Raw genomic sequence first — 26,632 nt, 5'->3', positions numbered from 1 at the left:
AGGTCATCCTATGGGTCAAATTGAAGCTTAGGGACATGGGAAGTTTTATATATACAAGTGAGGCATTGATATATTCAATAATGTGCTAGAAAATCACAATCGTTGTTGTAATTTGTTAAGCCAACAGTATATTTTGTTGTGTTTCTGGGGATGATGTATGGCCCTACAGCATTATATTATTAGTATATAGTATTTTTGAGTGGTGTAAACCACTCCTACAACTGGCTTTTTGAGTGGTGTAAACCACTCCTACAACTGGCTTTTTGAGTGGTGTAAACCACTCCTACAACTGGCTTTTTGAGTGGTGTAAACCACTCCTACAACTGGCTTTTTGAGTGGTGTAAACCACTCCTACAACTGGCTTTGTTAGTGCAGAAAAAATGAGCATGGTTGCTATGCTCACCCTGTTCACCCGGGTGTGATTTCATTGAGTGGTGTAAACCACTCCTACAACTGGCTTTTTGAGTGGTGTAAACCACTCCTACAACTGGCTTTTTGAGTGGTGTAAACCACTCCTACAACTGGCTTTTTGAGTGGTGTAAACCACTCCTACAACTGGCTTTGTTAGTGCAGAAAAAATGAGCATGGTTGCTATGCTCACCCTGTTCACCCGGGTGTGATTTCATTGAGTGGTGTAAACCACTCCTACAACTGGCTTTCACCCGGGTGTGATTTCATTGAGTGGTGTAAACCACTCCTACAACTGGCTTTGTTAGTGCAGAAAAAATGAGCATGGTTGCTATGCTCACCCTGTTCACCCGGGTGTGATTTCATTACGTCAGACATGATTTCATTACGTCAGACAGGCTTATATATAAGACCTTACACCACTCAGTTCACACGGGTGTGATTTTTAAACTATGCCCTACATTGTAGGGCATACTTAAAAATACAATGGTAGCAAGCCTCAAAATCCTGTTCTGCTATACTTCCCCCTACATGTGTGTCAGGATTTGCTTTTACACAATTTCACCAGAGCCATATACCAAAAAAGCGGGTTTTGAGGTGAAACATACTATAAATATACCAGTCAGCAAGGTCTATCATATCAACATCTAATCTAGGGATGTATAGAGACACACGGGGACTACAAATTTCACGCCCCCAAATGAGACAGCGTCTCCACTTCTGGTCCGTTGGAACGGTGTACTGCAGGCCAGCCCATAGAAGTCCATTGAAATTCAACTGTAGTTAGCCTACTTTTAAAATAATATGAAATGAACTGAAGACTATATTGATTTGAATAAAAATATGTTTCCAAATGTATGAAGTGTCTTTGTCAACATATATTGTTGTTTTCTCAATAGAGGATGTATTTCACATTTAATTTACCACTTGAATGAGTTACCCATAATGTTAACGGAGCAGAGGGGAGACGGCAGACAGAGAACCTGTCACTTTTAAGGGACGTCACTACCTTTACGAGGCTACGAGCACCGACTTTGAAGAGTGGAATTCTCAATATACATCCCGATCCCGACTGACTTTGTTATTCATGTCTATTTTTTGAACATGTCACGGGCTTACTATACATGTTCTACCTACCGCGGAGCTCCGACGGTGTGTTTTAAAGCTGTCAACTGTATAATTAACTTAGCTGAATAGTTGCATGGGAAAATAACCCAGCTAAATGGAGGAGTGACATCCTGACATTTTCAACTACCTAGTGAATTCTCCAGATGAGTATTAATAATAGTCTTGCAAGATGCTGTTTAGATAATTTTCAACAAATACAAGCATATAAAACGAAATACAACAAATATATCTGGGTATTGAAAACCTCAAGAGATGCAACCGTGACGTATACCGTGCGACCACTTTGACTTGAGATTTACGATGCTAGCACTTTTCACAAACTGATGGAGTATATTATAGTACATTGTGGGTTGTATATTGAGATGGCAGGTATGTGACATTGAAAAGGACAAATATATGGGACACTTTATTAGAACACAAAAAAATCGCTACAGCCTCAGTAATGAACCAGTGAAATTAGGGTATTTTATGATGCCTCTCATAGGGATTGCATTGGCAGCTGCAGTACACAGTTGAAACGGACCAGAAGTGGGGACGCTGTCTCATTTGGGGGAGTGAAATTTGTAGTCCCTGTGTGTCTCTATAGGAATACAAAAAATAAATCACACCATTGATTGATTGATTGATTGAATTATGTATTAACAGTTTGCAGAATTACAGTACATTTCAAGCACAACTCAATACAAAGACATTACACTTGTTTACAAGAGGGTCCACCTTGTTCAATTCATCAAAGCCAGGTGCTGACCGGCCAGGTGCTGACCATGGCTCTGTCCATGGTGCTGACCGTGGCTCTGTCCATGGTGCTGACCTGGGCTCTGTCCATGGAGCTGACCTGGGCTCTGTCCATGGTGCTGACCATGGCTCTGTCCATGGTGCTGACCTGGGCTCTGTCCATGGAGCTGACCTGGGCTCTGTCCAGGGTGCTGACCTGAGCTCTGTCCATGGAGCTGACTTGGGCTCTGTCCATGGAGCTGACCTGGGCTCTGTCCATGGTGCTGACCTGGGCTCTGTCCGTGGAGCTGACCTGGGCTCTGTCCATGGAGCTGACCTGGGCTCTGTCCATGGTGCTGACCTGGGCTCTGTCCATGGTGCTGACCTGGGTTCTGTCCATGGCGCTGACCGTGGCTCTGGTCCATGGTGTTGATTTTGATATTTTTTATAACTTTACATATAGAACATAAACTCAGGGGGCACACTTTGCAACCACGTGGCGCCATGGGTCTCTCTCTCTCTCTCTCTCTCTCTCTCTCTCTCTCTCTCTGTCTCTCTCTTTGTTGGTATACATGTTGGCCTCCCGCATCTTGGACGGTGCGCTGTCGCCACCTATGCCTCTGGAGTAGGGCTGTCACGATTCGCCTAATCCACGATTCAACTCAACTTTCGATGTTAAGGACACGATTCGATTTGATGCGACTCAATGGATATTTTTAAAAACCATACAGAACATTAGCCTAAATTAATGATCATACAGAGCGCTGTATAATCATTAATTTAGGCTAATGTTTTGATTTGTAAAGAAAAACACTTGTTTCTCTGTAATAAAGGTGGCCTTACACTAGCCGATAATCGGGCATTTTTGACGCTCGGGGGGTGCCCGACTCAATCGATCTGCTCGGGGTCGCTCAAAGCGCGATCGGGATCGGCCCGATCAACATCAAGAATGTTTGATATTTGCTCTGCCCCGCTCCGATTATCCTGTAGTGTGTGGTGCTATCAGATTTCAGATTGAAAATAATCGGCTAGTGTAAGGCCACCTTAAGTCACTTTTATTTGACTAATAACAAATGAGAATGAGAATAGCATCAACAATATCGTTTACAGGTTCACTTAAAATGAAATAAAACGTAGGTTTACATAATGTAAACCCGGTTTTATGAATGAAAAGTGAACCTGTAACCATTCATTGTCACTCGGCGGTGAAGGCTGGCCCTGTCATGCCTTTCCAGTCGTCAGAAAAGAGGAAGGGTGTGTGGGACGCACTTATAGAGTGACGTCACACCCACAGGTGTGATTAATTTGGTATAATGATCCAGCCTTCACATACATTCTGACAGGAAGCTGTTATCAATATCTTCAATCTGACATGGAAACTCCAACTCAAGTTGCAGTAAACACTACTACATCACATACTGTAATATTTGCTAATAATAGCAACAGGACGTCGTGTGTGTGTGTGTGTGTGTGTGTGTGTGTGTGTGTGTGTGTGTGTGTGTGTGTGTGTGTGCGTGCGTAATATGGTGCACGATCCGTGCCTTTCCAAACAATCACCTGTCACCCGCATTGATTTTATTTTGACGCGTGCGTGCGTACGTGCGTGCGTGCGTGCGTGCGTGCGTGCGTTGTAGAAAGCAAAGTGTTGTCCCTGCATTGTGTCGTGTGAACGTGTCGAGAGAGAGAGAGAGAGAGAGAGAGAGAGAGAGAGAGAGAGGAGAGAGAGAGAGAGAGAGAGAGAGAGAGAGAGAGAGAGAGAGAGGGGGGAGGGGCCTACATCTGTGCAGCATTTGGTTCATATTTGTCTCCACCAGGCCGAAGGCACGGGGAGAGTATGTTTTGCACTCCTGTCCGTCTGTGGACTGCAGCTAATCTCCGGCACCGTTGGCTTGATTGCAGCCAAACTCTGCACACACACTCCCTGGAGGCCAGAGCTGAACCTCTGCCCCACATTGGCCTGTTATAGCACCACCAGGAGGCTGCTTTTTGCAAAACACATTTTTGGACAGTACACCTAAAGGTTTTGTCCAAACATCATGCAAATTGGTATACACAGTCTCTCTAGAGCCATTCAACGAAACGGGTCTTTCAGATTTTTCAGACTCCATATCCTGATTGGCTAAGATTGGCTCCCAGATTTCGCAGGAGTGCTCCATTTAGAACCAAATGCGCCAAATCATGAACACATTGTGTGATTTCTGTGAACACTGTCACGGTGCGCTCTGACTAGGCTGAAGGAACGAGGATGCAGGGAGGCAACGTAACTCTTTACTTGGTGATAAGTAAGGGATAATATCTGGCTAGGTGGTCATTGTCGGGAGATAATTCACCGACAGGGAGTTTAACCACCGAGGCGAAGCCGAGGTGGTTACACTCCCTGAAGGTGAATTATATCCCGACAATGACCACCTAGCCAGATATTATCCCGCTTATTACATGGCTAACTAACATAAATTAATCCATTGATCCAAAACACAACAAAAAAAGTATTCCATAACTTCGCGCTGGCTGAGTCTGCCCAGCTGCAGGGCTGAAGCACTGTCGGAAAACAAGGAAGTGAGTTGATCAAATAGAATCCATTTTCGGGTCCAGCTGCTTCGTCTATTTCTCGCTCAAATGTTTTCAAAAACATTTTTAAGAGCAATGTTTAGCTGTAAATTACATTGTGTGTCAGTAGTGTGTGTGTTTACATGGCTGTTATGTTGGAAACGGCAGTAAATCAAGCGGGCGCAGCCGCGCAGCTGGTGGTGCTCAGAGGGTTTGATTAGGCAGCGGTCATTATACAGCGGAGCGGTCATTATCATGAGATAACTCACCGCTGAATTAAGCGATTGACCAATCAGAATCAAGCATTCAACCAAGCCATGTAATAAACAGAAATACGCCACGCAGGGCAGGCAACACAGAAACGGAAAGCAATAGAGCTCCGAAGTCTGACGTCACTTTCAGTAGAGGGTGTCAATCTCCAGGTTCATGTATTTGTTTATTTGCATTGAGATCCCCAAATGGCGATTTTAGGTCGCTTCATATAAGAACTGTGTTTGAAAAATAAACCGACCACCTCGGCGTTTCTGTCAGGGGAGTGGCTGTGCGTCGTTAATGATGTCCATTCATATTTGATACAGCCAGTTTCTAGAGAAAATGGAATTAATGTGACCGCAAAAGCCTTGAAACTACATATGAATGCAATGTCGCTGAGCATATACGTCACGCCCAGCTGTCAACATATTGCGTTCCTGAGATTCCTCGTTGATGTAAGCTCAGCTGGTGGTGACTCGACTCGTACTAACCACGATACATTATGTAAGGGATAATATCTGGCTAGGTGGTCATTGTCGGGAGATAATTCACCGACAGGGAGTTTAACCACCGAGGCGAAGCCGAGGTGGTTACACTCCCTGAAGGTGAATTATATCCCGACAATGACCACCTAGCCAGATATTATCCCGCTTATTACATGGCTAACTAACATAAATTAATCCATTGATCCAAAACACAACAAAAAAAGTATTCCATAACTTCGCGCTGGCTGAGTCTGCCCAGCTGCAGGGCTGAAGCACTGTCGGAAAACAAGGAAGTGAGTTGATCAAATAGAATCCATTTTCGGGTCCAGCTGCTTCGTCTATTTCTCGCTCAAATGTTTTCAAAAACATTTTTAAGAGCAATGTTTAGCTGTAAATTACATTGTGTGTCAGTAGTGTGTGTGTTTACATGGCTGTTATGTTGGAAACGGCAGTAAATCAAGCGGGCGCAGCCGCGCAGCTGGTGGTGCTCAGAGGGTTTGATTAGGCAGCGGTCATTATACAGCGGAGCGGTCATTATCATGAGATAACTCACCGCTGAATTAAGCGATTGACCAATCAGAATCAAGCATTCAACCAAGCCATGTAATAAATATCAATAAAATAAAAATAAACGTAATTAACGTTCAGTTTCTGTTGTGCGACGGGCTGCGGGCAGATGCAGCCTACCCGGAAATGTAGTCTCTGGGTTGTTTGGCTCGTTTCTAACGCTTATTTTGTTACTCTTTGGGTATATTTGTACATTTCCACCTTCAGTCGATGCTTCATATCCATATGAGTGAAAAGGCCGGGGTGATCGGTTTATTTTTCAAACACAGTTCTTATATGAGGCGATCTAAAATCCCCCTATGGAGAGTACAATGCTTATAAAAACATACATGAACCATGGCGCTCACTGCCCTCTACTGGTAGTAGAGGGCAGTGACGTCAGGACTTCGGTGCTCTATAGAGCACCTAAGTCCTGACGTCACTGCCCTCTACTGTCAGTAGAGGGCGTCAGTCCCCAGGTTCGTGTATTTTTTCAGCGACATTGCATTCATATGTAGTTTCAAGGCTTTTGCGGTCCCATTAATTCCATTTTCTCCAGAAACTGGCTGTATCAAATATGAAAAAAATACACGAACCTGTGTGTTGGTGCCCTCTACTGAAAGTGACGTCAGACTTCGGTGCTCTATACCCAGCACAGCGCTGACAGGGTGTCTTACCGATATGAACGCATACCAAACACACACAATATCCCACTTAAATATACACAGTCCCAATCAGGGTAAGAGTCAACAGCTGTCCGTAATGCAGTGTCTCAAGGGGGGCGGGGAAGACACAGGGGTAGGCAGGAGCAAAGGTAGGGACGGCGGTCCAGGTGTGGTACGTCCTAGGACAGGACGTGACAAACACATTTTTTACACATTACTCCTTCAGTATTATTATTATTCCTAATTTCACGCAAATCGGTACGCATGATCTGTATAGTCAATGTGATCAAGACGGGTTTGTTTGATTTCTCATATTCCATCCTGATTGGCTAAGATTGGCATCCAAAGTTTTCAGGAGTGGGCCGTTTTACAAAATGCCGCAAATCATCAACGCAGTGTCCAATTGCTGTGAAACTGTGCACGCATATTCCCACTAGGCTGAGGAAGAAATGCCACTTGACATTTTTCAAATCAGCCTGATGGTGGCGCTATAACAATCTGAATCGCGTCTTTACAAATAAGTGCACCCATCTGCGTCAAACGTTGTATGCACACTCCCTACAGCCCAAGGAAAAACGTCTCGCCTGCATTTTTCAATTCAATGGGCCACTTATGTGCAACGCTTTTTTTATATTAATCCTTCAGATTTGATCAAAATATCAATCCTGGTGGAGACCTGTGCCCAGAGGGGCACTTCTTCTGGTTCACCATGTTCCCATTGTTGTTAGGCCTACTCACACTATATGGGGCTGGGCCCTTAACCCATTTAGGCCTGACATCGAAATAAATAAAAAGTCTATTGAAAGAATATATATTCAAAGATTTGTGCCACATTTTCACGATTTTTCAAAAATAGCAGACCTACAAGCCACTCGGCGGTGCGCTATATGAGCTTGTAGATCTGCTATTTTTCAATAGCTAAATGAGTACCACAGACGAATAACAGTCTAAGTCCACACTATTGATCCATAATATATAAATGATAGATAAGGGTTCAGGACAACGAGGCCTTTTCGTGGAGGGGTCAGTCTGAAATTTGGACTTAGACTGTCGTCTGTGGTACTCAAATAATGCTTAGTTAAAAGTAAAACACCAAAACGGGTTCCCGACGTCCAGAATGGGTTTAAGCATCGCTGCACGCTAAAACCCAAGTTCAATGTTTGTCACGGGACAACTCGTGCCCTATATATATACACATGCATCAAACTGCTTTCTATAACATGCAAGGACTAAGGTTTGAAACTGGTGTGTTGAAAACTGTATTTTCACCGATTGTTTGCTAAATGTGTCTCCTGCACTGCGGGTGGCATTTCCCTTAAATTGACTAGGAAGGGGCCAAGTGCTGTGCAGGGGAGGGGTGTTTCCTATGCTTTGAGTTAAATTGTCATTGAATTTCCAACCCGAGTTTATACTTGTTTAATTGTAATGCATCTTTATTAATGTTTAGATTACTTTTAGGCAAGGGGTTATTTATGGAAGTATTTATTTGTATAATAAATGTTGCTGATTGATTCTGTGTCCTGTGGTAGGATCCACTCCTATTTAAACCATTTTGGGGCGGGAACCCCTTTTGGTGTTTTAAGCATTATGTTATACTTTTAACTATTGAAAAATAGCAGATCTACAAGCTCATAGCGCGGCAGTGCGGCACCGAGTGCCGCGCTACGAGCTTGTAGGTCTGCTATTTTTTTTAAATCGTGAAAATGCTGGCACAAATCTTTGAATATTCTTTCAGAGCGAACTCAAACTCAAATAATTTGCTTCTGAGGGGTTCCTGGAATAACATATTATCAGATGGGGGTCGGTGGCCAATTACATTTCATTTTTGGGGTCCTTGGACATGAAATATTGAGCACCACTGATACAGAAACATGAGGTATTTCAGAAAACTCTCAGAATTTTAGAAGACATTTTTTTAAATTTCGACGTAAGTTAGTTGCTTTAACAAAGGTATAACATCCCTGAGGGAGAGCTACAGCCAGGGCCTTGTTGTGTGTTCAGCCTGAAGAGAGTTCTCATCCTGTTTGGTTTTGTTCAGTTGTGTTTGCCTAAAGTATTTATTTCGTTGGTCTAATTTTGGCCAGTATTTAGTTTTGAACTTTTGATATTTGAATTGTTGTCTTTGCACTGAAGAAAACTGCATGTCTGGAGGTTGGTGGAGGAGTTTGGGGAGAATAAAAACCTTTTAAACCTTATGGCCGTTCGGGAAACTTCACAATGTTCATCTGTTTCAAGTCAAACCACCCGCCCGTCCACCCTGTCATATATCTGCCGTGCACAGATTTAATACAATTTAATAAGATTTAACCCTGTAACACCCGGATAGATTTCTACTTGCAAAAAAAGAGATTTCAACCTTACTACTACTTGTACTACTAGGACTTTGTAGAGGAAATTATGAAAAATAAAATGCATTTTAATAGTACCACAGACGAAAAACAGTCTAAGTCCAAATTTCATTCTGACCCCTCCACGAAAAGGCCTCGTTGTCCTGAACCCTTATTTATCATTTATACATTATGGATCAATAGTGTGGACTTAGACTGTTTTTCGTCTGTGGCATTTATTAAAGTAATATTAATACATTTATAATTTACATTTGGGGGATATCTTTCACAATAATAAATAAAACATTTTCTAGACATTCTAATGATCACAAAAAAAGACAAATTACAGTTATTTTTACTTGCTTTTATCAGGGTAAAAGGTCAAAGGTCATAGGTTCAAAATTGTCCAGAGATTTTTAGTTTGTGTGAACGTATCCTCAGTGATGTATCCCACGCACGCACGCACACATGCACCCACCCACGCACGCACACACACAAACAACCACGCACACGCACCCTGCACCCACAGACAGAGATATGTGTTAATGAGAGCTGACCAGGACATATATAAACTCTCTTCCCTTAACCCATTCTGGGCGGGGAACCCCTTTTGGCATTTTAAGCATTATGTTATACTATTGAAAAATAGCAGATCTACAAGCTCAAGAGGTAGAGCAGGTCGTCCAATGATCCATGGGTCGGCGGTTCGAATCCCGGCTCCTCCTGTCTACATGTCGAAGTGTCCTTGGGCAAGACACTGAACCCCAAATTGCTCCCGATGTGCTGGTTGGTACCTTGCATGGCGTCCGCAGCAATCGGTGTATGAATGTGTGTGTGTGAATGGGTGAATGTAATGCACAATCTATGTAAAGCGCTATATGAATGCACCATTTACCATTTATCATAGCGCGGCATCGAGTGTCGCTCTACGAGCGTGTAGGTCTGCTACTTTTGAAAAATCGTGAAAATGCGGCGCAAATCTTTGAATATATATTCTTTCAGAGCGAACGTTTTTAACTCAAATCTTTGCTTCTGAGAGGTTCCTGGAACATATTTTCAGATGCGGGGTCGGCGGCCGATTACATATAATTTTGGGTTCCTTGACATGAAATATTGAGCACCACTGATATAGAAACATATAGGTATTTCAGAAAACTGTCAGGATTTAGAAGACATTTTTTTGAATTTCGACATCAGGCCTAAAATGGGTTATTATTCTCTCTCTCTCTCTCTCTCTCTCTCTCCCTCATGGAAACAACAAAATGATGGAGCTTGTTGTTGTTGCCCAAAAACAAGTTCCAGCCACTGTTTCACAACCTGTAAAACATCAAGATCACACGTAGCCTCGGAAACCGTTTTAATTTCGGGATCATGTGACAAGTCACAATAAAGATGATTCTTGATTCTGACTCTGTTTCTGAAAAGAAATCTTGATCCATTTCCTGAAACTACCTTATTTCTTTTCCTTGAATGTCCAAAACGGTTTAACCCATTCTGGACGGGAACCCCTTTTGGTGTTTTCAGCATTGTGTTACTTTAGCTATTGAACAATAGCAGATCTACAAGCTCATAGCTACGAGCTTGTAGGTCTGCTATTTTTGGAAGATTTCTGGATTTGCTATTTTTCTGGTGGGTCCCTGGAACAACGTATTTTCAGATGGGGTCGCAGCCAGATACAGATAATTCTGGGGGTATTTGACATGAAAAAGGTTGAACACCACTGACATAGAAACATAGGTTTTTCAGAAAACTGATAGGATTTAGAAGACATTTTTTTTAAATCACCCTCAGGTCTAAATGGGTTAAAAAACGTTTTAATTAGATGTTCAAAATATATTCCCCCAGGAGGAGTCGGATACATTCACTTACAGTAAGGTTTAAAGGAGCATTCAGTGATTTGGGTGATTTGGAAAACCACCCAGTCCGCCCCGGTAACAAAATGTGCACATGCACGCTCTACAGTGGGGGGAAGTGCAACAGGCCAACATCATGTGCACTAAGGCCCGCCCCCAGTCGATCATGATTGGAGGAAGGCCCCTCTCATCCTGATTGGATGAAGGCTTTGCCACCCGCCACCAAAACTGAAACTAGGGTTTTTTGACCCCAGGGGCTCACTGGGGACAGGGAGGAACTCCTTATATGGTCAGCACACTCTATAGTAGGAAGGATTATCCAGAAAAAAAGGAAAAATAAGTGATATTTGAATTAAGTAAAATCACTGAATATACCTTTAAAGTTGAAACCACATAAATAGATTTTTAAAAAAGAAATGAGGTTCAAGGTTCAAGGTTCAAGGTTAGCTTTATTGTCCCTTGCGGGAAATTGGTTTGCAGCCAGATCATAGTAAAAAATACACACAACAACAACATTCAATACAAGACTGAGATCTAAGAACAGGGCACTAGAGACAGAGAATTCATGACATTCAAAGTAGCAAAGTCAGCAAAAGTGCATTAGTGGGCAGTATGTGCAAAGAGGCAAGAATAAAGTGCTATCTGCTGTTCAGCAGTTGAATAGCAGCCGGGACAAAGGATAGTTTGAACCGATTAGTCTTTGTAGTGGGCACCCTCAGCCGACGACCTGAGGGCAACAGTTCAAACTCAGACCGAAGTGGGTGATCCGATACCTCCAGGAGGGAGGAGGCTCTTTTAAGCATCTGCCTCTTGTACAGTTCTATGAGTTGGGCTTGGGTTCTCCCAGAAATCTTACTGGCCACTTTGACGAGGCTGCTGAGCCTGTTCTTGTTTGCCAGGGTCAGATTACCGTACCAGGCAACCATACAAAACATGAGAACAGATTCAATAAAACTTCTATAGAAAAGAGTCATCATCACAGACGAGACATTAAAAGAACGCATTTTCCTCAGAAAAAAAAGACGCTGCTGGACTTTTTTTGATGTAGAGGCAACATGAGAGTCAAAGGAGAGTTTGTTGTCAAGAACGACACCCAAATATTTATAGCTCTCTACAATTTCAATTTCTGTGCCCTTAATGAGTGTAGGAGCAGGACTGGGAGGAGTCCTTCTAAAGCTGATGATCATGTCTTTTGTTTTGGTCACATTTAACTGTAAGAATGACTTGTCACACCACGATATGAAGTCATTGACAACTGGCCCATGCTGTACCTCATTGTCTTCAAGAAGGCTAACAATCACAGAGTCATCAGCAAATTTGACAATATACCTGTTAGGGTGATTGCTACAACAGTCGTTGGTATACAGAATATACAGTAGTGAGGAGAGACAACAGCCTTGGGGAGAACCAGTGGAGGAGAGCAACAGAGAAGACAGGACCTCATTTACCCTCACGCACTGAGACCTAACAGTTAAGAAGTCTATGATCCAGCCAACAAGGTTAAGATCCAGTTTAAAATAACTGATTAGCTTCTGGGCTAGAAGATGTGGCTGGATCGTGTTAAAGGCAGAGGAAAAATCGACAAACAACAGTCTGGCCTGTGTTTTTTTCCCCTCAAGGTGGCGGTACAAGAAATGCAGTAGGGTGATAGTGGCATCATCTACACCTCTTCCAGACCTGTATGCAAACTGCAGGGGATCTAGAGATTTCTCCACCTGCTTTAGGATGCTATCTTTGACTAGCTTTTCCAAACATTTCATTACTAATGAAGTCAAGGCAACAGGCCTGAAGTCATTTAATGACTTTGGGGTTCTAATTTTGGCAACTGGGACAATTGTGGACTGTTTCCATAACTTAGGGACCCGCTGTTGTTGAAGAGATAAGTTAAAAATAAAATGAAAAATGCTGCAGAGCTGTTCAGCACACGTTGAGAGAACCTTGCCACATATATTGTCCGGCCCTGGACTTTTTGACTTAGTGTGTCTGAGGTGTTTTTCCACACTTTTTTTGTCAATTACTAGGGCTGGAGGGGCTCTAGTCTCGTTTTTTAATTCATTAATTTTATTAGCAAAGTCCTGATTCTCAAATCTTAGGTAAAACTTATTTAGCTCATTGGCCAGCTGTACATCTGAGTCAAACCCAGGCATGGAGATGAGCTTATGGCCTTTATCATCTGCCCCTGTCATAGATTTCATGCCGTTCCATGCTTCCCTGAGGTTGTTACTGCTCAGCTCAGCTTCGATTTTGTTTTTGTACCTGAGTTTACCTTTTTTTATTTCAGACTTTATCTCTCTATTTAGTTCCCTAACCTTGGGTAGATCACCCTCATTGAAGGCATTTTTCCTGTTGTGGATTAAGCTTTTAAGGGCTGATGATGCCCAGGGTTTGCTATTAGGAAAAACCTTAACAGTCTTAGTGGGAATAACGTTGTCTTCACAGAATGATATATAGCTGCACACAGCGTCTGTGATTTCATCAATATTATCAGATGATTCTGTAAACACAGACCAATCTGTGCAGTCAAAGCACCCCTGCAGGGCAAGAGAGGAATCCTCATTCCAGATCTTCACCTGTCTTTTCCGCACCTTCTCCCTCCTTAGCACAGTCTTGTAAACGGGTAGAAGGTGTACAATGTTATGATCAGAAGATCCGAGAGCAGGGCCCGCCTCCGATTTGTATGCTCCTTTAATTGAGCCATAGCATAGATCCAGAGTCTTGTTGCGCCGTGTGTGACAGTTGACATATTGATAAAAGCTGTTTAGAGTTTTCTTTAAGTTGCAATGATTAAAGTCTCCCAGAATTATGTTGGGCGCGTCAGGGGAGATAGATTGCAATGACTGTGTCACTCTGAAGATGGTGTTCGCTGCGATGTCCGCGTTGGCTTTTGGATGAATATAAACAACGGTGATAAACACTTGGGGAAATTCCCTTGGGAGATAAAAGGGCCGCACCGACACGGACAGGAGCTCTATATCGGGCGTGCATAACCGTTCACGCACGGTGAAGTTATTACACCATCTCCGATTAATGTATAGGCACACCCCTCCTCCCTGTGTTTTGTGTGTTACCTCACTGTCCCGGTCCAGCCGTATAGGCGATCCGAAGCCGCTGATGTCAAATGACGTGTCAGAGTCAGAGTCAGTAAGCCAAGTTTCAGTGAATGCCATCAAGCAGACATCCCTGTATTCGCGTAGATGACTGATATTCCCATGTAATTCATCCATTTTGTTCCTCAAGGATTGGACGTTGGCCAGGATTATAGAGGGTAGTGGGACGCGGTTTTTTTCCGTCTGTTTCCTTAGACGTTGACGCACGCCACCCTTCTTTCCTCTTTTCCTGATGTATGCCGATTTCTTGTGGCCATCTCTTACATTCACAGAATCTCCGACTATTCCTGTATTAAAGTTGGAAGTCTGTGAAGAGAGTGTCGCATCGAGGCTCGAGACATCAAGACGATTCCACTGTAAATTTAGGAGAAACTCCCGCGAGTACTGAAATGTTTGTGAATGTTGGTGACTCCATGCAAAAACCATTAAAAGCATCAAAAGTAGTATTCTTAGAAACTCCATCTTTCAGCCTCCTGAGCTATAAGTATGACTTAATAAATACTCGAAAACTCTAGGCCTGTTCTGACAAGACAAACATAATAAACAGTTAAAACGATGCACAGACACTCCTTAAACTAAAACCTGCTGCTGGTCGCCACAAGAGCAGCGCCCTCTTCAGAAATTGAAGAAACTTAGCCAGGAGGGACCGGGTATCAAACCTGGAATCTTCTGGATTCCAAGAAAGCCGCTCTACCTCCTGAGCCACTGCCAAATAAAAATATACATTTGTGTAGCCTAGAACGAAAATACATCGCATGGATGCACCCGGGACGTATCCTCAGTGATGTATCCCTGCAAGGTCATTGGGGGTTTCGGGTCTCACGAACATCATACCCCTCACTCAGGTCGACCCAGCCGGGGTGATCAAGTCCCATTACGTCCCAGTAGCTACCCTCGATCAGACCCACTAGGGAAAGACCAGGGCCACGCAATCCGTTGGAACCACGCCGGAACTATACTCTGCCGGGACTGGGAGGCACAATTCTGGCATGTGGAGGGACTAGGCTCTGTGGGTTGACTCCTGTCCGGGCCCCTCCTACGTGTCACCAGGTCCACTCCTGCTCTCACCAGGCCCAGGACCTGTGCGTTGCACCAGACTCCCAGCACCAGACACTTCATTCAGGAGTGGTGGATTCTTGAGCCGCAATGGTTCTGCAGGCTCCACCGCTGGGCAACGGTGGTACTGCAGGCTCCGCTTGCGGCTCGATTGGCCTTCCTAAAGGCCTCACCGAAGGTTTTTGGGCTTGCTCCTCACGGAGGATGCAGGCTGGGGCGCCAAGCCATACTGCTCCCGGGGTGCCGTCTACATTCCGGCTGTCACCCGTCGCTCCGGTGGTCACCAGACTATACCTGGTTGTCTATTCCTATGAGTCACTAAATACATTGAACTGAAATGAAAACACATCAACTACATGGGAAGAAAGAAACGCTTTAATAGACCCTAGACTGCACGCACGCACGCACGCACGCACGCACGCACGCACGTGTGGACACACACACACACACACACACACACACACACACACACACACACACATACACACACACACACACACACACACACACACACACACACACAACCTAAAGGGCGAGGTCGCGTGCACGCATCCGCCATGTTGACGGCAGACTGCTGGGCGAGCGCTGGTGCTTTAGCATGGGGGGTCAGATCAACATAAGAATTCTGTACTGGCCATATAAGGAGCATGTCTTGAGTATACAGGGTTTGATGAGGTCAGATCAACTTATGGATTGTCAGAACAGGTCAGCTCCATATGGAGATCTAAGGGTGGTAGCGGGGACATTCTCTTGAGTGTACAGGGTTTGATGAGGGCCGGGCCTTAATTTCCGGGCCTGTTGAGAACTCTAGTTTTTAACTTTGGGGCAGGCCTGTCTAGAGTTTGAATGGACAGGTATCAGTCAAAAGGGAGACATCGAAGAGGAAGGATGGATGGGGAAGGATCAACATATGGAATGTCAGAACAGGATCTGACATATATCCATATATGGAGATCTAAGGGTTTGAGGTCAGATGTGGAGTTGCTGGCCAATATTGATCAGGGATCTCCATATATGGGCTTAATTGCGACAGCAGATCACATTTACTAAGACATCAGATTTTATAGTGATGTCACGAGACCTGCATGGGCACCATTTATGGGGGCATTCCCATATATGGGGATTTTGAGTGATAGGGAATTTCACGTTTTCATAGTAAATGTGACCTGCGGTCACAAAAAGAGGTGGTTGCCATGATACAACAGTGGTTGTGCTATGGTCTAAAACAGCGGTTGCTATGGTAAAACCACAGTTGCTAGGGTCAAACAGGTTGCTAAGGTAAAATATGTTTTTGTTATGATAAAACTAGTGGTTGCTATGGTAAACAGTTATTGCTATGGGGAAACCATAGTTTCTAGGGTCTAACATGTGGTTGCTAAGGTCTAAAACAGGGGTTGCTATGGTAAACTTGTGGTTGCTATGGTAAAATAGTTGGTTGCTATGGTCTGAAACAATGGTTGCTATGGTAAATGGGTGGTTGCTATGATAAAACAGCGGTTGCTAAGGTCTAAAACAGGGGTTGCTATGGTAAACAGGTGGTTGCTAGGGTAAGAAACATGGTTGCTATGGTAAACAGTTAGTTGCTATGGGGAAACCATGGTTGCTGTGGTCTAAAACAGGGGTTGCTATGGTAAACATGTGGTTGCTATGGTAAAAACACGGTTGGTGTGATCTAACAGGTGGTTGCTATGGTCTGAACCAATGGTTGCTATGGTAAACAGGAGTGGTTGCTGTGGTAAACATGTGGTTGCTATGGTAAAAAGAAAACACTGCGGTAGGGTCTAACAGGCGGTTGCTACAGTAAAAGAGGTGGTTGCTAAGATAAAACAACGGTCGCTAAAGTCTAAAACAGTGGTTGCTATGGTAAACAGGTGGTTGCTAGGGTAAGAAACATGGTTGCTATGATAAACAGTAGTGGTTGCTGTGATAAAACAGCGGTTGCTATGGTAAACAGGTGGTTGCTAGGGTAAGATACAAGGTTGCTATGATAAACAGTAGTGGTTGCTGTGATAAAACAGCGGTTGCTATGGTAAACAGGTGGTTGCTAGGGTAAGAAACATGGTTGCTATGATAAACAGGAGTGGTTGCTGTGATAAAACAGCGGTTGCTAAGGTGGTTGCTAACGTACGCAAACAGACCAGTGGCAGACAAATGCTTGTGTACGCGTACACAAGCGAGAGCTCTGATTGGTCGAGCTCCGTAATAAAGGTCGGTTCAGAGTGACAGAGCTTTCAGTGTGTTGGAGACACAGAGCAGAGAGGAGCAGATCTCATAACTTTACTACTACTGATAATACTTTATATCACTGTTATTATTAATATTATAACAGTACGTGTTTTGAAGAGGGACACAGAGAGGAGCAGAGATAACATTATACTACTAATAATACTTATTATTATTATTAAAGATTAAACACACCTACTGTAGGATAAGATACTACTAATAATAATGTCCAACAACAAGGACCAGAAGGTTGATCTGAGCGCGATCAAACAGAGCTCAGGTGTCTGGCTGGTGAAGGTTCCCAACTATCTCTCCCAGCAATGGAGCCAATCTGCAGGGAGAGAAGTGGGGAAGCTGAACATTGGACAGAAACACGGGGGAAGAACAGAGCAGGCGTCGTTCACCTTGAGCAAGGCACTGTCCACTGTGAGCTCCCCGGGCGAGAAGAGCGAGACCCTGCAGGTTCCCCGAGACTACCCTCTGACCATGCACGCCGTGCAGGGGGCCCAAAACCTGGTGGTCTTCAGCCAGTCCCAGACGGGTGGCGTCGCCCTGGAGGGCGAGGTGGTTCAGAGAGGGGGCTGCAGGCCTGCTGCTGCCAACGACAACTACACAAAGCTGAAGAAGAGTTTCATCACAGAGTCCGTCAAGCCTCACCGCGTGACGCAGATGCTGGAGACACCTGTCCGCACATACAAGCCTGTGGCCAATCACGTCGTCAATGTGGAGCATGAGAAGAAGAGGAAGGCGGAGGGGAGGATGGTGCGGGCGGAGCGCCAGGTGATTCTGGACATGCTGTTCTCCGCCTTGGAGAAACGGAAGTGTTACAACATCAAAGAGCTGGTCGACATCACCAAACAACCCGTGGCGTATCTGAAGGAGATCATGAGGGACATCTGCGTCTACAACACCATGGGGGCGCACAAGAGCATGTGGGAGTTGAAGCCAGAATACAGGACGTAACTAGCTCCTCTGTGGACATTAAGACATTACAGGACAGACTAGTGGAGGACGCAGCTCCTCTGTGGACATGAAGACATTACAGGACAGACTAGTGGAGGACGCAGCTCCTCTGTGGACATGAAGACATTACAGGGCAGTCTAGTGGAGGACACAGCTCCTCTGTGGACATGAAGACATTACAGGACAGACTAGTGGAGGACACAGCTCCTCTGTGGACATGAAGACATTACAGGACAGACTAGTGGAGGACGCAGCTCCTCTGTGGACATGAAGACATTACAGGACAGACTAGTGGAGGACGCAGCTCATCTGTGGACATGAAGACATTACAGGACAGACTAGTGGAGGACGCAGCTCATCTGTGGACATGAAGACATTACAGGGCAGTCTAGTGGAGGACACAGCTCCTCTGTGGACATTAAGACATTACAGGACAGACTAGTGGAGGACGCAGCTCCTCTGTGGACATGAAGACATTACAGGACAGACTAGTGGAGGACACAGCTCCTCTGTGGACATGAAGACATTACAGGGCAGACTAGTGGAGGACACAGCTCCTCTGTGGACATGAAGACATTACAGGACAGACTAGTGGAGGACACAGCTCCTCTGTGGACATGAAGACATTACAGGACAGACTAGTGGAGGACACAGCTCCTCTGTGGACATGAAGACATTACAGGACAGACTAGTGGAGGACGCAGCTCCTCTGTGGACATGAAGACATTACAGGACAGACTAGTGGAGGACACAGCTCCTCTGTGGACATGAAGACATTACAGGACAGACTAGTGGAGGACGCAGCTCCTCTGTGGACATGAAGACATTACAGGACAGACTAGTGGAGGACACAGCTCCTCTGTGGACATGAAGACATTACAGAACCAGACGGATATCGTTCCCAACGGGCATCGGTCTGAATGTTTTCAAATGTATTATTGTAGCCTGCTCTTGTTAAATTAATCAAACGTCATATGTATTATATTGTAATAATTCTGGATATATATATTTTTTTACTGTGTGACTTTGACATTTCAAATAAATATAATATAAAACTCTAAGTATTGCTTCCTGTTCAATGATAGTTGTGCTATTCTTTTTCGATCCACTCCAAATGTCTTAGCCAAAGAATAGCTGCTCTACAAGCTCACTGTAGGCTGATGCCGACCTATGTTGAAGAGGGTTTGTCCTGTCTGATGGAATTTACTTAACCATTAGCTCTGGAACTCCACACGAAAACCATATACAATATATATTCTCATATTCCATATAGATATATGGAGCAAGCCAAGATAACTCTTGGCTTGCTAGAAGGAGCAGGGCCAAAGAGGTCGATATCATCCGAGTTTGCGTCATAGACGGTACAACCCATATAAGGACATGGGTACCACGTATGCTCCATATATGGTCATGTGATGGGGAGGTGACATCAGCAGTATGAATGCATATAAGAGCCGTGTTTACTAGATTTAGGAGCTATTGCCAGCAAGAAACCCCCAGAAGGCATCTGTGAATGTTTACACGGTAGACGACGGCGGCGAACAGAGCAGTGTTGAGCTTGATAGCTTGAATCTTTATTTCACTGGGGGTCGTGTCCACTGACCTTGTTTGTCCCAGCCAATAACAGCCAATACGTTGAAAATAGTTCAGCTCTCAGCTAGCAAGAGAAAAAAACACCTCACACGCGGACGCAACAAGAAACGCTGAAGCACTTCGTCGCCACATGCTATACTAGTGTTTCTAAAGAAGAACATAAACTGCGTTCCCCATTGTGAAACAATTCCAAACATACAACTCGGTGGACACAGCACGGCCCCTTAGTGTGAGGAATGTTGTGTTGGCCTGTGAGTCTGAAGCCAGAGAGACCAACGAGGGGTGTTGCTGTGGCAGTGAGGCACAAGCTGTACTACTTTGGAGACGTCCTGCTTTATGGTGACTCCAAAGTTGAACTCGACGTCCACGTCTTCAACACGGTGTCTTTATGCTGCGTGAAGTTGCAGATAGTAACACATCGAAGAGGAGAAGGTAGCCTTGAGGCTCCCTCCCGGCACCGTGAGGTCCACATAGTTGTTCATCTGAGGAGAAATGTTTTCTTGCGACGTTGCATTTGATGTCGACACCCACAGATGCTTCATGCCCAGGTTTTCTGGGAATCCTCCCAGAAAGCTGAGCTGGGATCTCTCAGCCTGTGTCTTGGGGGAAGGTCATGTATGTCCATGGATGATACATCAGGCCGTCTGAAAGAACTAATGACATCTACAAGTTGGACACCACCGACCTCAATGGTCTGGTCTTTAATGAAAACTGCTGGCACTCCACCACCTGTTTCAGCATATCACATTTGAGGGATCCAGTGATCAGGAGGTCTACAACAACACTGTCAGAGTGTTTGAAACAGAGACATTTGATGCCTATCAGTACAGTGGTGTCCGAGATGAACTGTCCACAGCCAGACAGGCGGGCGGCCACACGGACAGGAGTGATAACATCATCTCCACTTCCCAGCCTGACAGAGAACAATTGTTTTGAATTAGCCCTTCGCTAAGTCCCTCCCCATCCCGTCCTTGTCCAATAGGCAGCGAAGATACAGGTCAAAGCTGTCCTTCTCACCCATTGAGATGCATGTTAAATTACGCGATTTCTCCATATAAATTATGGATCATTTCAGAAGCAAAACCTTCAAAATGTCTTCTAAATCTAGTCAACCAGGCCTACAGTAGGCTATGAATTGGGCAAATGTGCATGACATTATTTAAATAAACTAGAAATATGAGGATACTACTTTTAACGTTGCACGGTATGTTGCACGGTAAGACTACGGTCATTAGTATTGTATTATTGCCATCACCTGGGTGGGTGAGTCGTGTAAGTTTCCCGACGTGTTCAACAACACAGCCATGCAAAATAACATTGACAGCTATGAGGTGGTGAAAGCTTGACCTGCATAGCAACAGTTGCTAAATTATTTGGATTGGCATTGGACAATCACTTTTTGTGGTGGGATTTAGCGAAGGGCTAATTAAGACCTTTTTTGTAATTGACTAAATTATGGATGCACAATATAATCGGTAGCATAATCGGAATCAGAAGGTGGTTCGGGCATCTGGTTAGGATGCCTCTCGGGCGCCTCCCTAGGGAGGTCCTCGACTCACATCCCACTGGGAGGAGACCTCCCGGGGCAGACCAAGGCGCAGTTGGAGGAAACACATCGACTCACTGGCCTTGGAACGTCTCGGAATCCCCCAGGAGGAAGTCACTAATGTTGCTCTGGAGAGGGAAGTCTGGAGCACTCTGGTGGAGCTGTTGCCCCCGCGACCCGACTACGGATAAGCGGTTGAAGATGGATGGATGGATGGATAATCGGAATCGGCCATAAAAATGCCATATCGGTATCGGTCAAATGTCCGCCAAATATGACGAAAAACTTGAAAGGAGAAATTAGGTCAAATGTCCACCAAATATGACGTAAATTTGTACGATGACAAGAGCGCTCCTGACAAGAGGCTTCACACAGGTGTGATTTTTAAAATATCTTCAACTCTTGAGAGTGTGAAAGGAAACCAAATGGATTAAAGATAATAATACATAGTAAGATTAAAAATGTAATTATTGTTAATCATAAATCATTAATTCATTCTGACCCCTCCACCAAAAGGCCTCGTTGTCCTGACCCCTTATCCATCATGTATACATTATGGAGAATTAGTGTGGACTGTAGTACTTAGAGAATGTACTGTAGGAGAAGTGTTATTTTGATCAATGTTTGCCTATGTGGCAGCGGTGGCCGAACGGATAGCGGCGCGGTCTAGATACCGGAAGGTTCCCAGTTCGAATCAGCCGTCCGACACGTTAAAATTACCACCGCTGAAATGCACTTGAACAAGGCATCAACCACTACGATGAAATGTGTTCTATGAGCAGGGCCTGGCTGGAAACAAGTTCTTGAGCTTAGCCCAGATACCCTGGGTAAATATAGATTTCATTTCATTTCATTTCATGTTGTCTCTCCTATGGTAGGCCTACGCCATCAATACAGCATGGAATGAATTGCATTTCTTATAATGAATTGCATTGTTATAGCGCTTTTCCAAGCTTTACAATGGTTCATTCATCCATACATTGGGAGGTGAAAGCGGCGAACAGTCGACGCCAGCGTCCTCACTTCCCACATTCACACACCAATGGTGGCGAGCTCACACCGACCGACTCATTGGAGGCAATGTAGGGTTCAGTGTCTTGCCCAAGGACACTTCGACATGTGGACAGGAGGAGCCGGGATTCGAAGCGCCGACCCAGGGATAATTTTTGGACACAATCTTATCCAATGACGACAATATTCTAAGTTTTGGGTCTGAGAGGCTATTCTAGTTCTCATCAAATGGTGGTCCGTGGCTCAAATGCATATCAAATAATTTGACCTTGACATGAAAAGGGTTGAAAACCAGATTAAACGTATGACCCGTCCCACACACACACACGCGCACACACACGCACACACAAATCAGCAATTCAATTGAAAGTTTTGATGGAATGCGTTATAATCAGACTGATCCATCTTGATCACATGACTATAATTTGAGATCTGATATTTTCAGTTTTACTAAAGAGCCGGAGACACCTGTTACTGAACAAAGCTGCTATCAATAATATAGAGCGATACAGCTATTCAACACTATTAAACACTGCACCTTACACGCACAACGTACATAAAGAAAAAATAATAACAATAAATTACAGTAGGCTACTTGACTAATACCGCTTACTTTCCACTTTCCGGGATTCGAACCGCCGACCCATGGATCATTGGACGATCTCTCTACCTCCTGAGCCACAGCCGGCCTTAAAATCTTCAAAATTAACCAAGATGGGACTTTCCTGACTCACAAACTAATTTAAGTTTTCATCAGTCCTCTCCGTGAGAAAGGCACCTCTGCCTCTCCACCCCACTCTCCCTATTTTTCGTCCCCTTCTGGCCCAGAAGAGTCTATGAGGAGGCTGGAACCAGGGATCAGAGGGACGTATGGCGCTGGAACCATGTGTGTAAGGATTTCCCAACACCGTCCTGCATGACCCCTGAAAACATGGATCATTTTACATTCCAGTATTGCACATGTCTCCCCTGGAAATGTTTTTGTCACGATGATTATCATTATTATTCTTGTATTATTCTTATCATATTACTGTTGTTGTTATTTATTTTCTCTTCCCATGAAGGAGGTACCGGGCAGTATAAGCACTTTTTCTTTGATAAAGAATTGTACATTCTTTACTCCAGGACGGTTGGAGTCAATTTGTACTGGCGTATTGCTGATTGGAAATGCTTTGTGTTAAAAAAGAACAAAAAAAGATAAGCAATGTGACAAGGTTTCCTAAGGATGCATTACAGACCCATTAAACTTCATCACAGGATCACACTAGATTATCCTGGGTCAATTATCTAGTGACTAGATAATTGACACTGGGTAAGAAAATGGGTTACGAAATCATGACCTCTACTGTCTAACTAGTAGAACAACCTTTGCCACTATATTGATCTCTCATGTTCTACCTGCCTGTAATCAAATAAATTAAGCCTTAATGAAGTATTTGTTGTTCATATACCTCACATGTGTTCCATTTGAAATTGTGGCATTTAATATGACATCCTAATCATTTACTCAAATGGCAACAATGTGTCTGGATTATTGATCCAAACTGCTGGATGGATCAATAATTGAATACTTATGGACCAGAACTGTGAATAATCAGTCACCATAGCTTTCAGGTGTTCATCTTCTAAAGAAAATGTAGCCCACTGTTTAACCCATTCTGGGCGGGAACCCCTTTTGGTGTTTTAAGCATTATGTTATACTTTAGCTATTGAAAAATAGCAGATCTACAAGCTATAGCAGATCTACAGAGCTATAGCAGATCTACAAGCTCATAGCGCGGCACCACGCTATGAGCTTGTAGGTCTGCTATTTTAAAAAATCGTGAAAATGTGTTTTCAAGTGTGTTTTTATCTAAAATCTTTGCTTCTGGGGGGGTCCCTGTAACAACATATTTTCAGATGGGGGTCGGCGGACAATTACATATATTTTTGGGGGTCCTTGACATGAAATTGTTTGAGAACCACTGACATTGAAACATAGAGTTTTCAGAAAACTGTGAGGATTTAGAAGACATTTTGTAGAATCGGTCTCGGTCGAAACATAACATACAATATTCACTATAGAGGGTATCATCATCATACCCGGACGCTATGCGGGAACGCCTACTGAGTGGCAAACGTTTCTGGCCTTGACAGCCCATACATCGGAACAGAAAAGTCCTATTATGAGTGTTAATTGTTTTTCATTTTCTGCTTTCTTTCGTTTTAGCGATTTTAGCAATTTTTTTACAGGAGGCAGGGGCATTCGAACATCCTAAATATGTATTTTCTTTTTTACAAAAGTATGGTGATTTTATTTTTTTACATTTACTATAGTCCTACTAGACTCCAAGAAACTATCCTAAAATTAACACTCTTTTACTTTGTCTATAATATTAAAAAAAAACTAATGTTGTCCTTTAAACTCACTTTGCCACTCAATGTCCCATTCACTTTATGCATGCGCATACACTCTATAGCAGTGGTTTTCAACCATTTTCATACCAGGGCCCACTATTAATTCTGAATTTTAGCCACGGACCACCATCTGATGAGGTGTCGTCTCTCAGACACAAACGGATTTTTGTTTTGTCCACAATTCAATGCTGTAGGCCTATTTAGGAGAGATATCAGGCAAATGTTGATCAAAATAACCATTCTTCTACATTATCTAATTGTGTAGATTCTTGAAAATTTTGTATTTCCGACTTTTAACAATTATTTAATTCTTGGGAGCGTAAAATGAAACCATTTTACACTCTCAAGAGTTAAAGACCTATAAGGGTCCATTTGGTTACCAACTCTCCGTCATTTAGCCGGGGACCACCTGGAACCTTCTCAAAGACCACTGGTTGAAAGGCTGAGAGATGTACAGGTGAGATATGTCTATAAGCAACTCAACTATAGTAAACTAACTAAAGTACAACTATTTGACCCATGACATTAAACATACTTCAGCATGTAAATGGATTCCCATCTTCCCTTATTAAAAAAACACAAAACAATTCAATAGGCCAGTCAATCTAAGCTAAACAAAAAAAGGGCCAAAATAAGTTGTAAATGTAATCGTTCAAGGTTTTTTTCTTTTTTTATGATCCTTGGGTTCTTCCAAATAACATATTAAAAATAGAGTATGTAAAGCATGGTAAATTCAGGGGTTGAAAGTTGGAGTACCATTTCACGTTTGGGCAAGTTGCTATGGCCGTTTTTAGCCCAAGGAGTGTTTGTGTAAAACTAATAATTGGAATGGGTTCAGAATCATGAAAACACATTGCATGCTTTTTAAAGCATAATTACATGTTTTTTTTGCCTTAGGTTTTTAATGGTAGCCTACTCCAACTTTAAACCCCTGAATATACCAAGTTCCACAATTTATATAATACTCTATTTTGCCCATGTAAAACACTCAGGCTCCCCCTGCTGTTCATTTGTTAACACTGCAGGCCCTTCTGGTAAATTAAAACTCAACAGTTGACGTTACCTTTTTTTTGCAAAAGTACAGGGACCACCAGGGGTCCAAACACACGTATCTGTAACTCAAGTGTACAAAACATAATAAAGGTTGAGTGATGTAGCCCAAAACAGTGGTATGAAAATGTGCCTGTGGCACACATATTTTTTAACTCAAATCTTTGCTTCTGGGGGGGGTCCCTGGAACAACATTTTCAGATGGGGGTCCACAGCCAAATAGATAATTCTGGGGGTCCTCGACATGAAAAAAGGTTGAGCACCACTGACATAGAAACAGGTTTTTCTGAAAATTGTCATGATTTAGAAGACATTTGTAGAATCAGTTCTAAATGGGTTAAGACTTTGTTTGTGTAGATAAAAAATAACTAGTACAATACAATTCAGGACCGTTTACCTAGTCTGAGGGTTTAAGTGATTAAACTGAAGTGATGTTGATCAATTATTGATCACAGTCAAAAGGCACCCCTGGTCCCTCTTTGAGAAAGCATTAGGGATTGGTATACCCAGCAGTCTCACAATATCCGAGGGTTCAAACCTGGGGATTTTATACACTAAACCCACCCCATGCCACAGGCATAAACAAACTAACCGACGACAGTAAACAAAACTTTATTTCGTCATCTTTACACTTTACAGCTGAAATTCAGGGAATTCGAAGACGACATCTTTGCCAGTGAGTTTTTTGTAGACACCAGCGAAGGTCTCAACCTGACAGAAAAGACACACAAAAGGACAGGTTAACTCACTACTATCACTCA

General features: G+C 43.5%; 2 protein-coding genes across 4 annotated transcripts in view; one reads left to right on the top strand and one right to left on the bottom strand.

The window, feature by feature from the left end:
- Positions 1-17,536: 17,536 nt before the first annotated feature.
- Positions 17,537-18,274, top strand: LOC306941148 (general transcription factor IIF subunit 2-like; the record flags this gene model as incomplete). The annotated part of the gene is made up of 1 exon (XM_079526460.1): positions 17,537-18,274. One exon carries the CDS (start codon positions 17,537-17,539, stop codon positions 18,272-18,274), a length of 738 nt encoding a protein of 245 aa, XP_079382586.1.
- An 8,193-nt stretch (positions 18,275-26,467) lies between these two features.
- rps7 (ribosomal protein S7) overlaps positions 26,468-26,632 on the bottom strand; it is a 120,357-nt gene continuing 120,192 nt past the window's right edge. For all 3 annotated transcript variants that reach the window (XM_079526251.1, XM_079526252.1, XM_079526250.1), the window contains exon 7: positions 26,468-26,582. In XM_079526251.1, the coding sequence (XP_079382377.1) occupies positions 26,505-26,582 (78 nt within the window). In that variant the 3' untranslated portion in view covers positions 26,468-26,504. The remainder of the gene's footprint in view (positions 26,583-26,632) is intronic.

The sequence above is a fragment of the Electrona antarctica genome, assembly GCF_951216825.1.
Source record: "Electrona antarctica genome assembly, chromosome: 17".
NCBI classification, from domain to species: Eukaryota; Metazoa; Chordata; class Actinopteri; order Myctophiformes; family Myctophidae; genus Electrona; species Electrona antarctica.
Note: the sequence above shows the minus strand (reverse complement) of the source record. Positions and strands in the feature narration are given on the sequence as shown.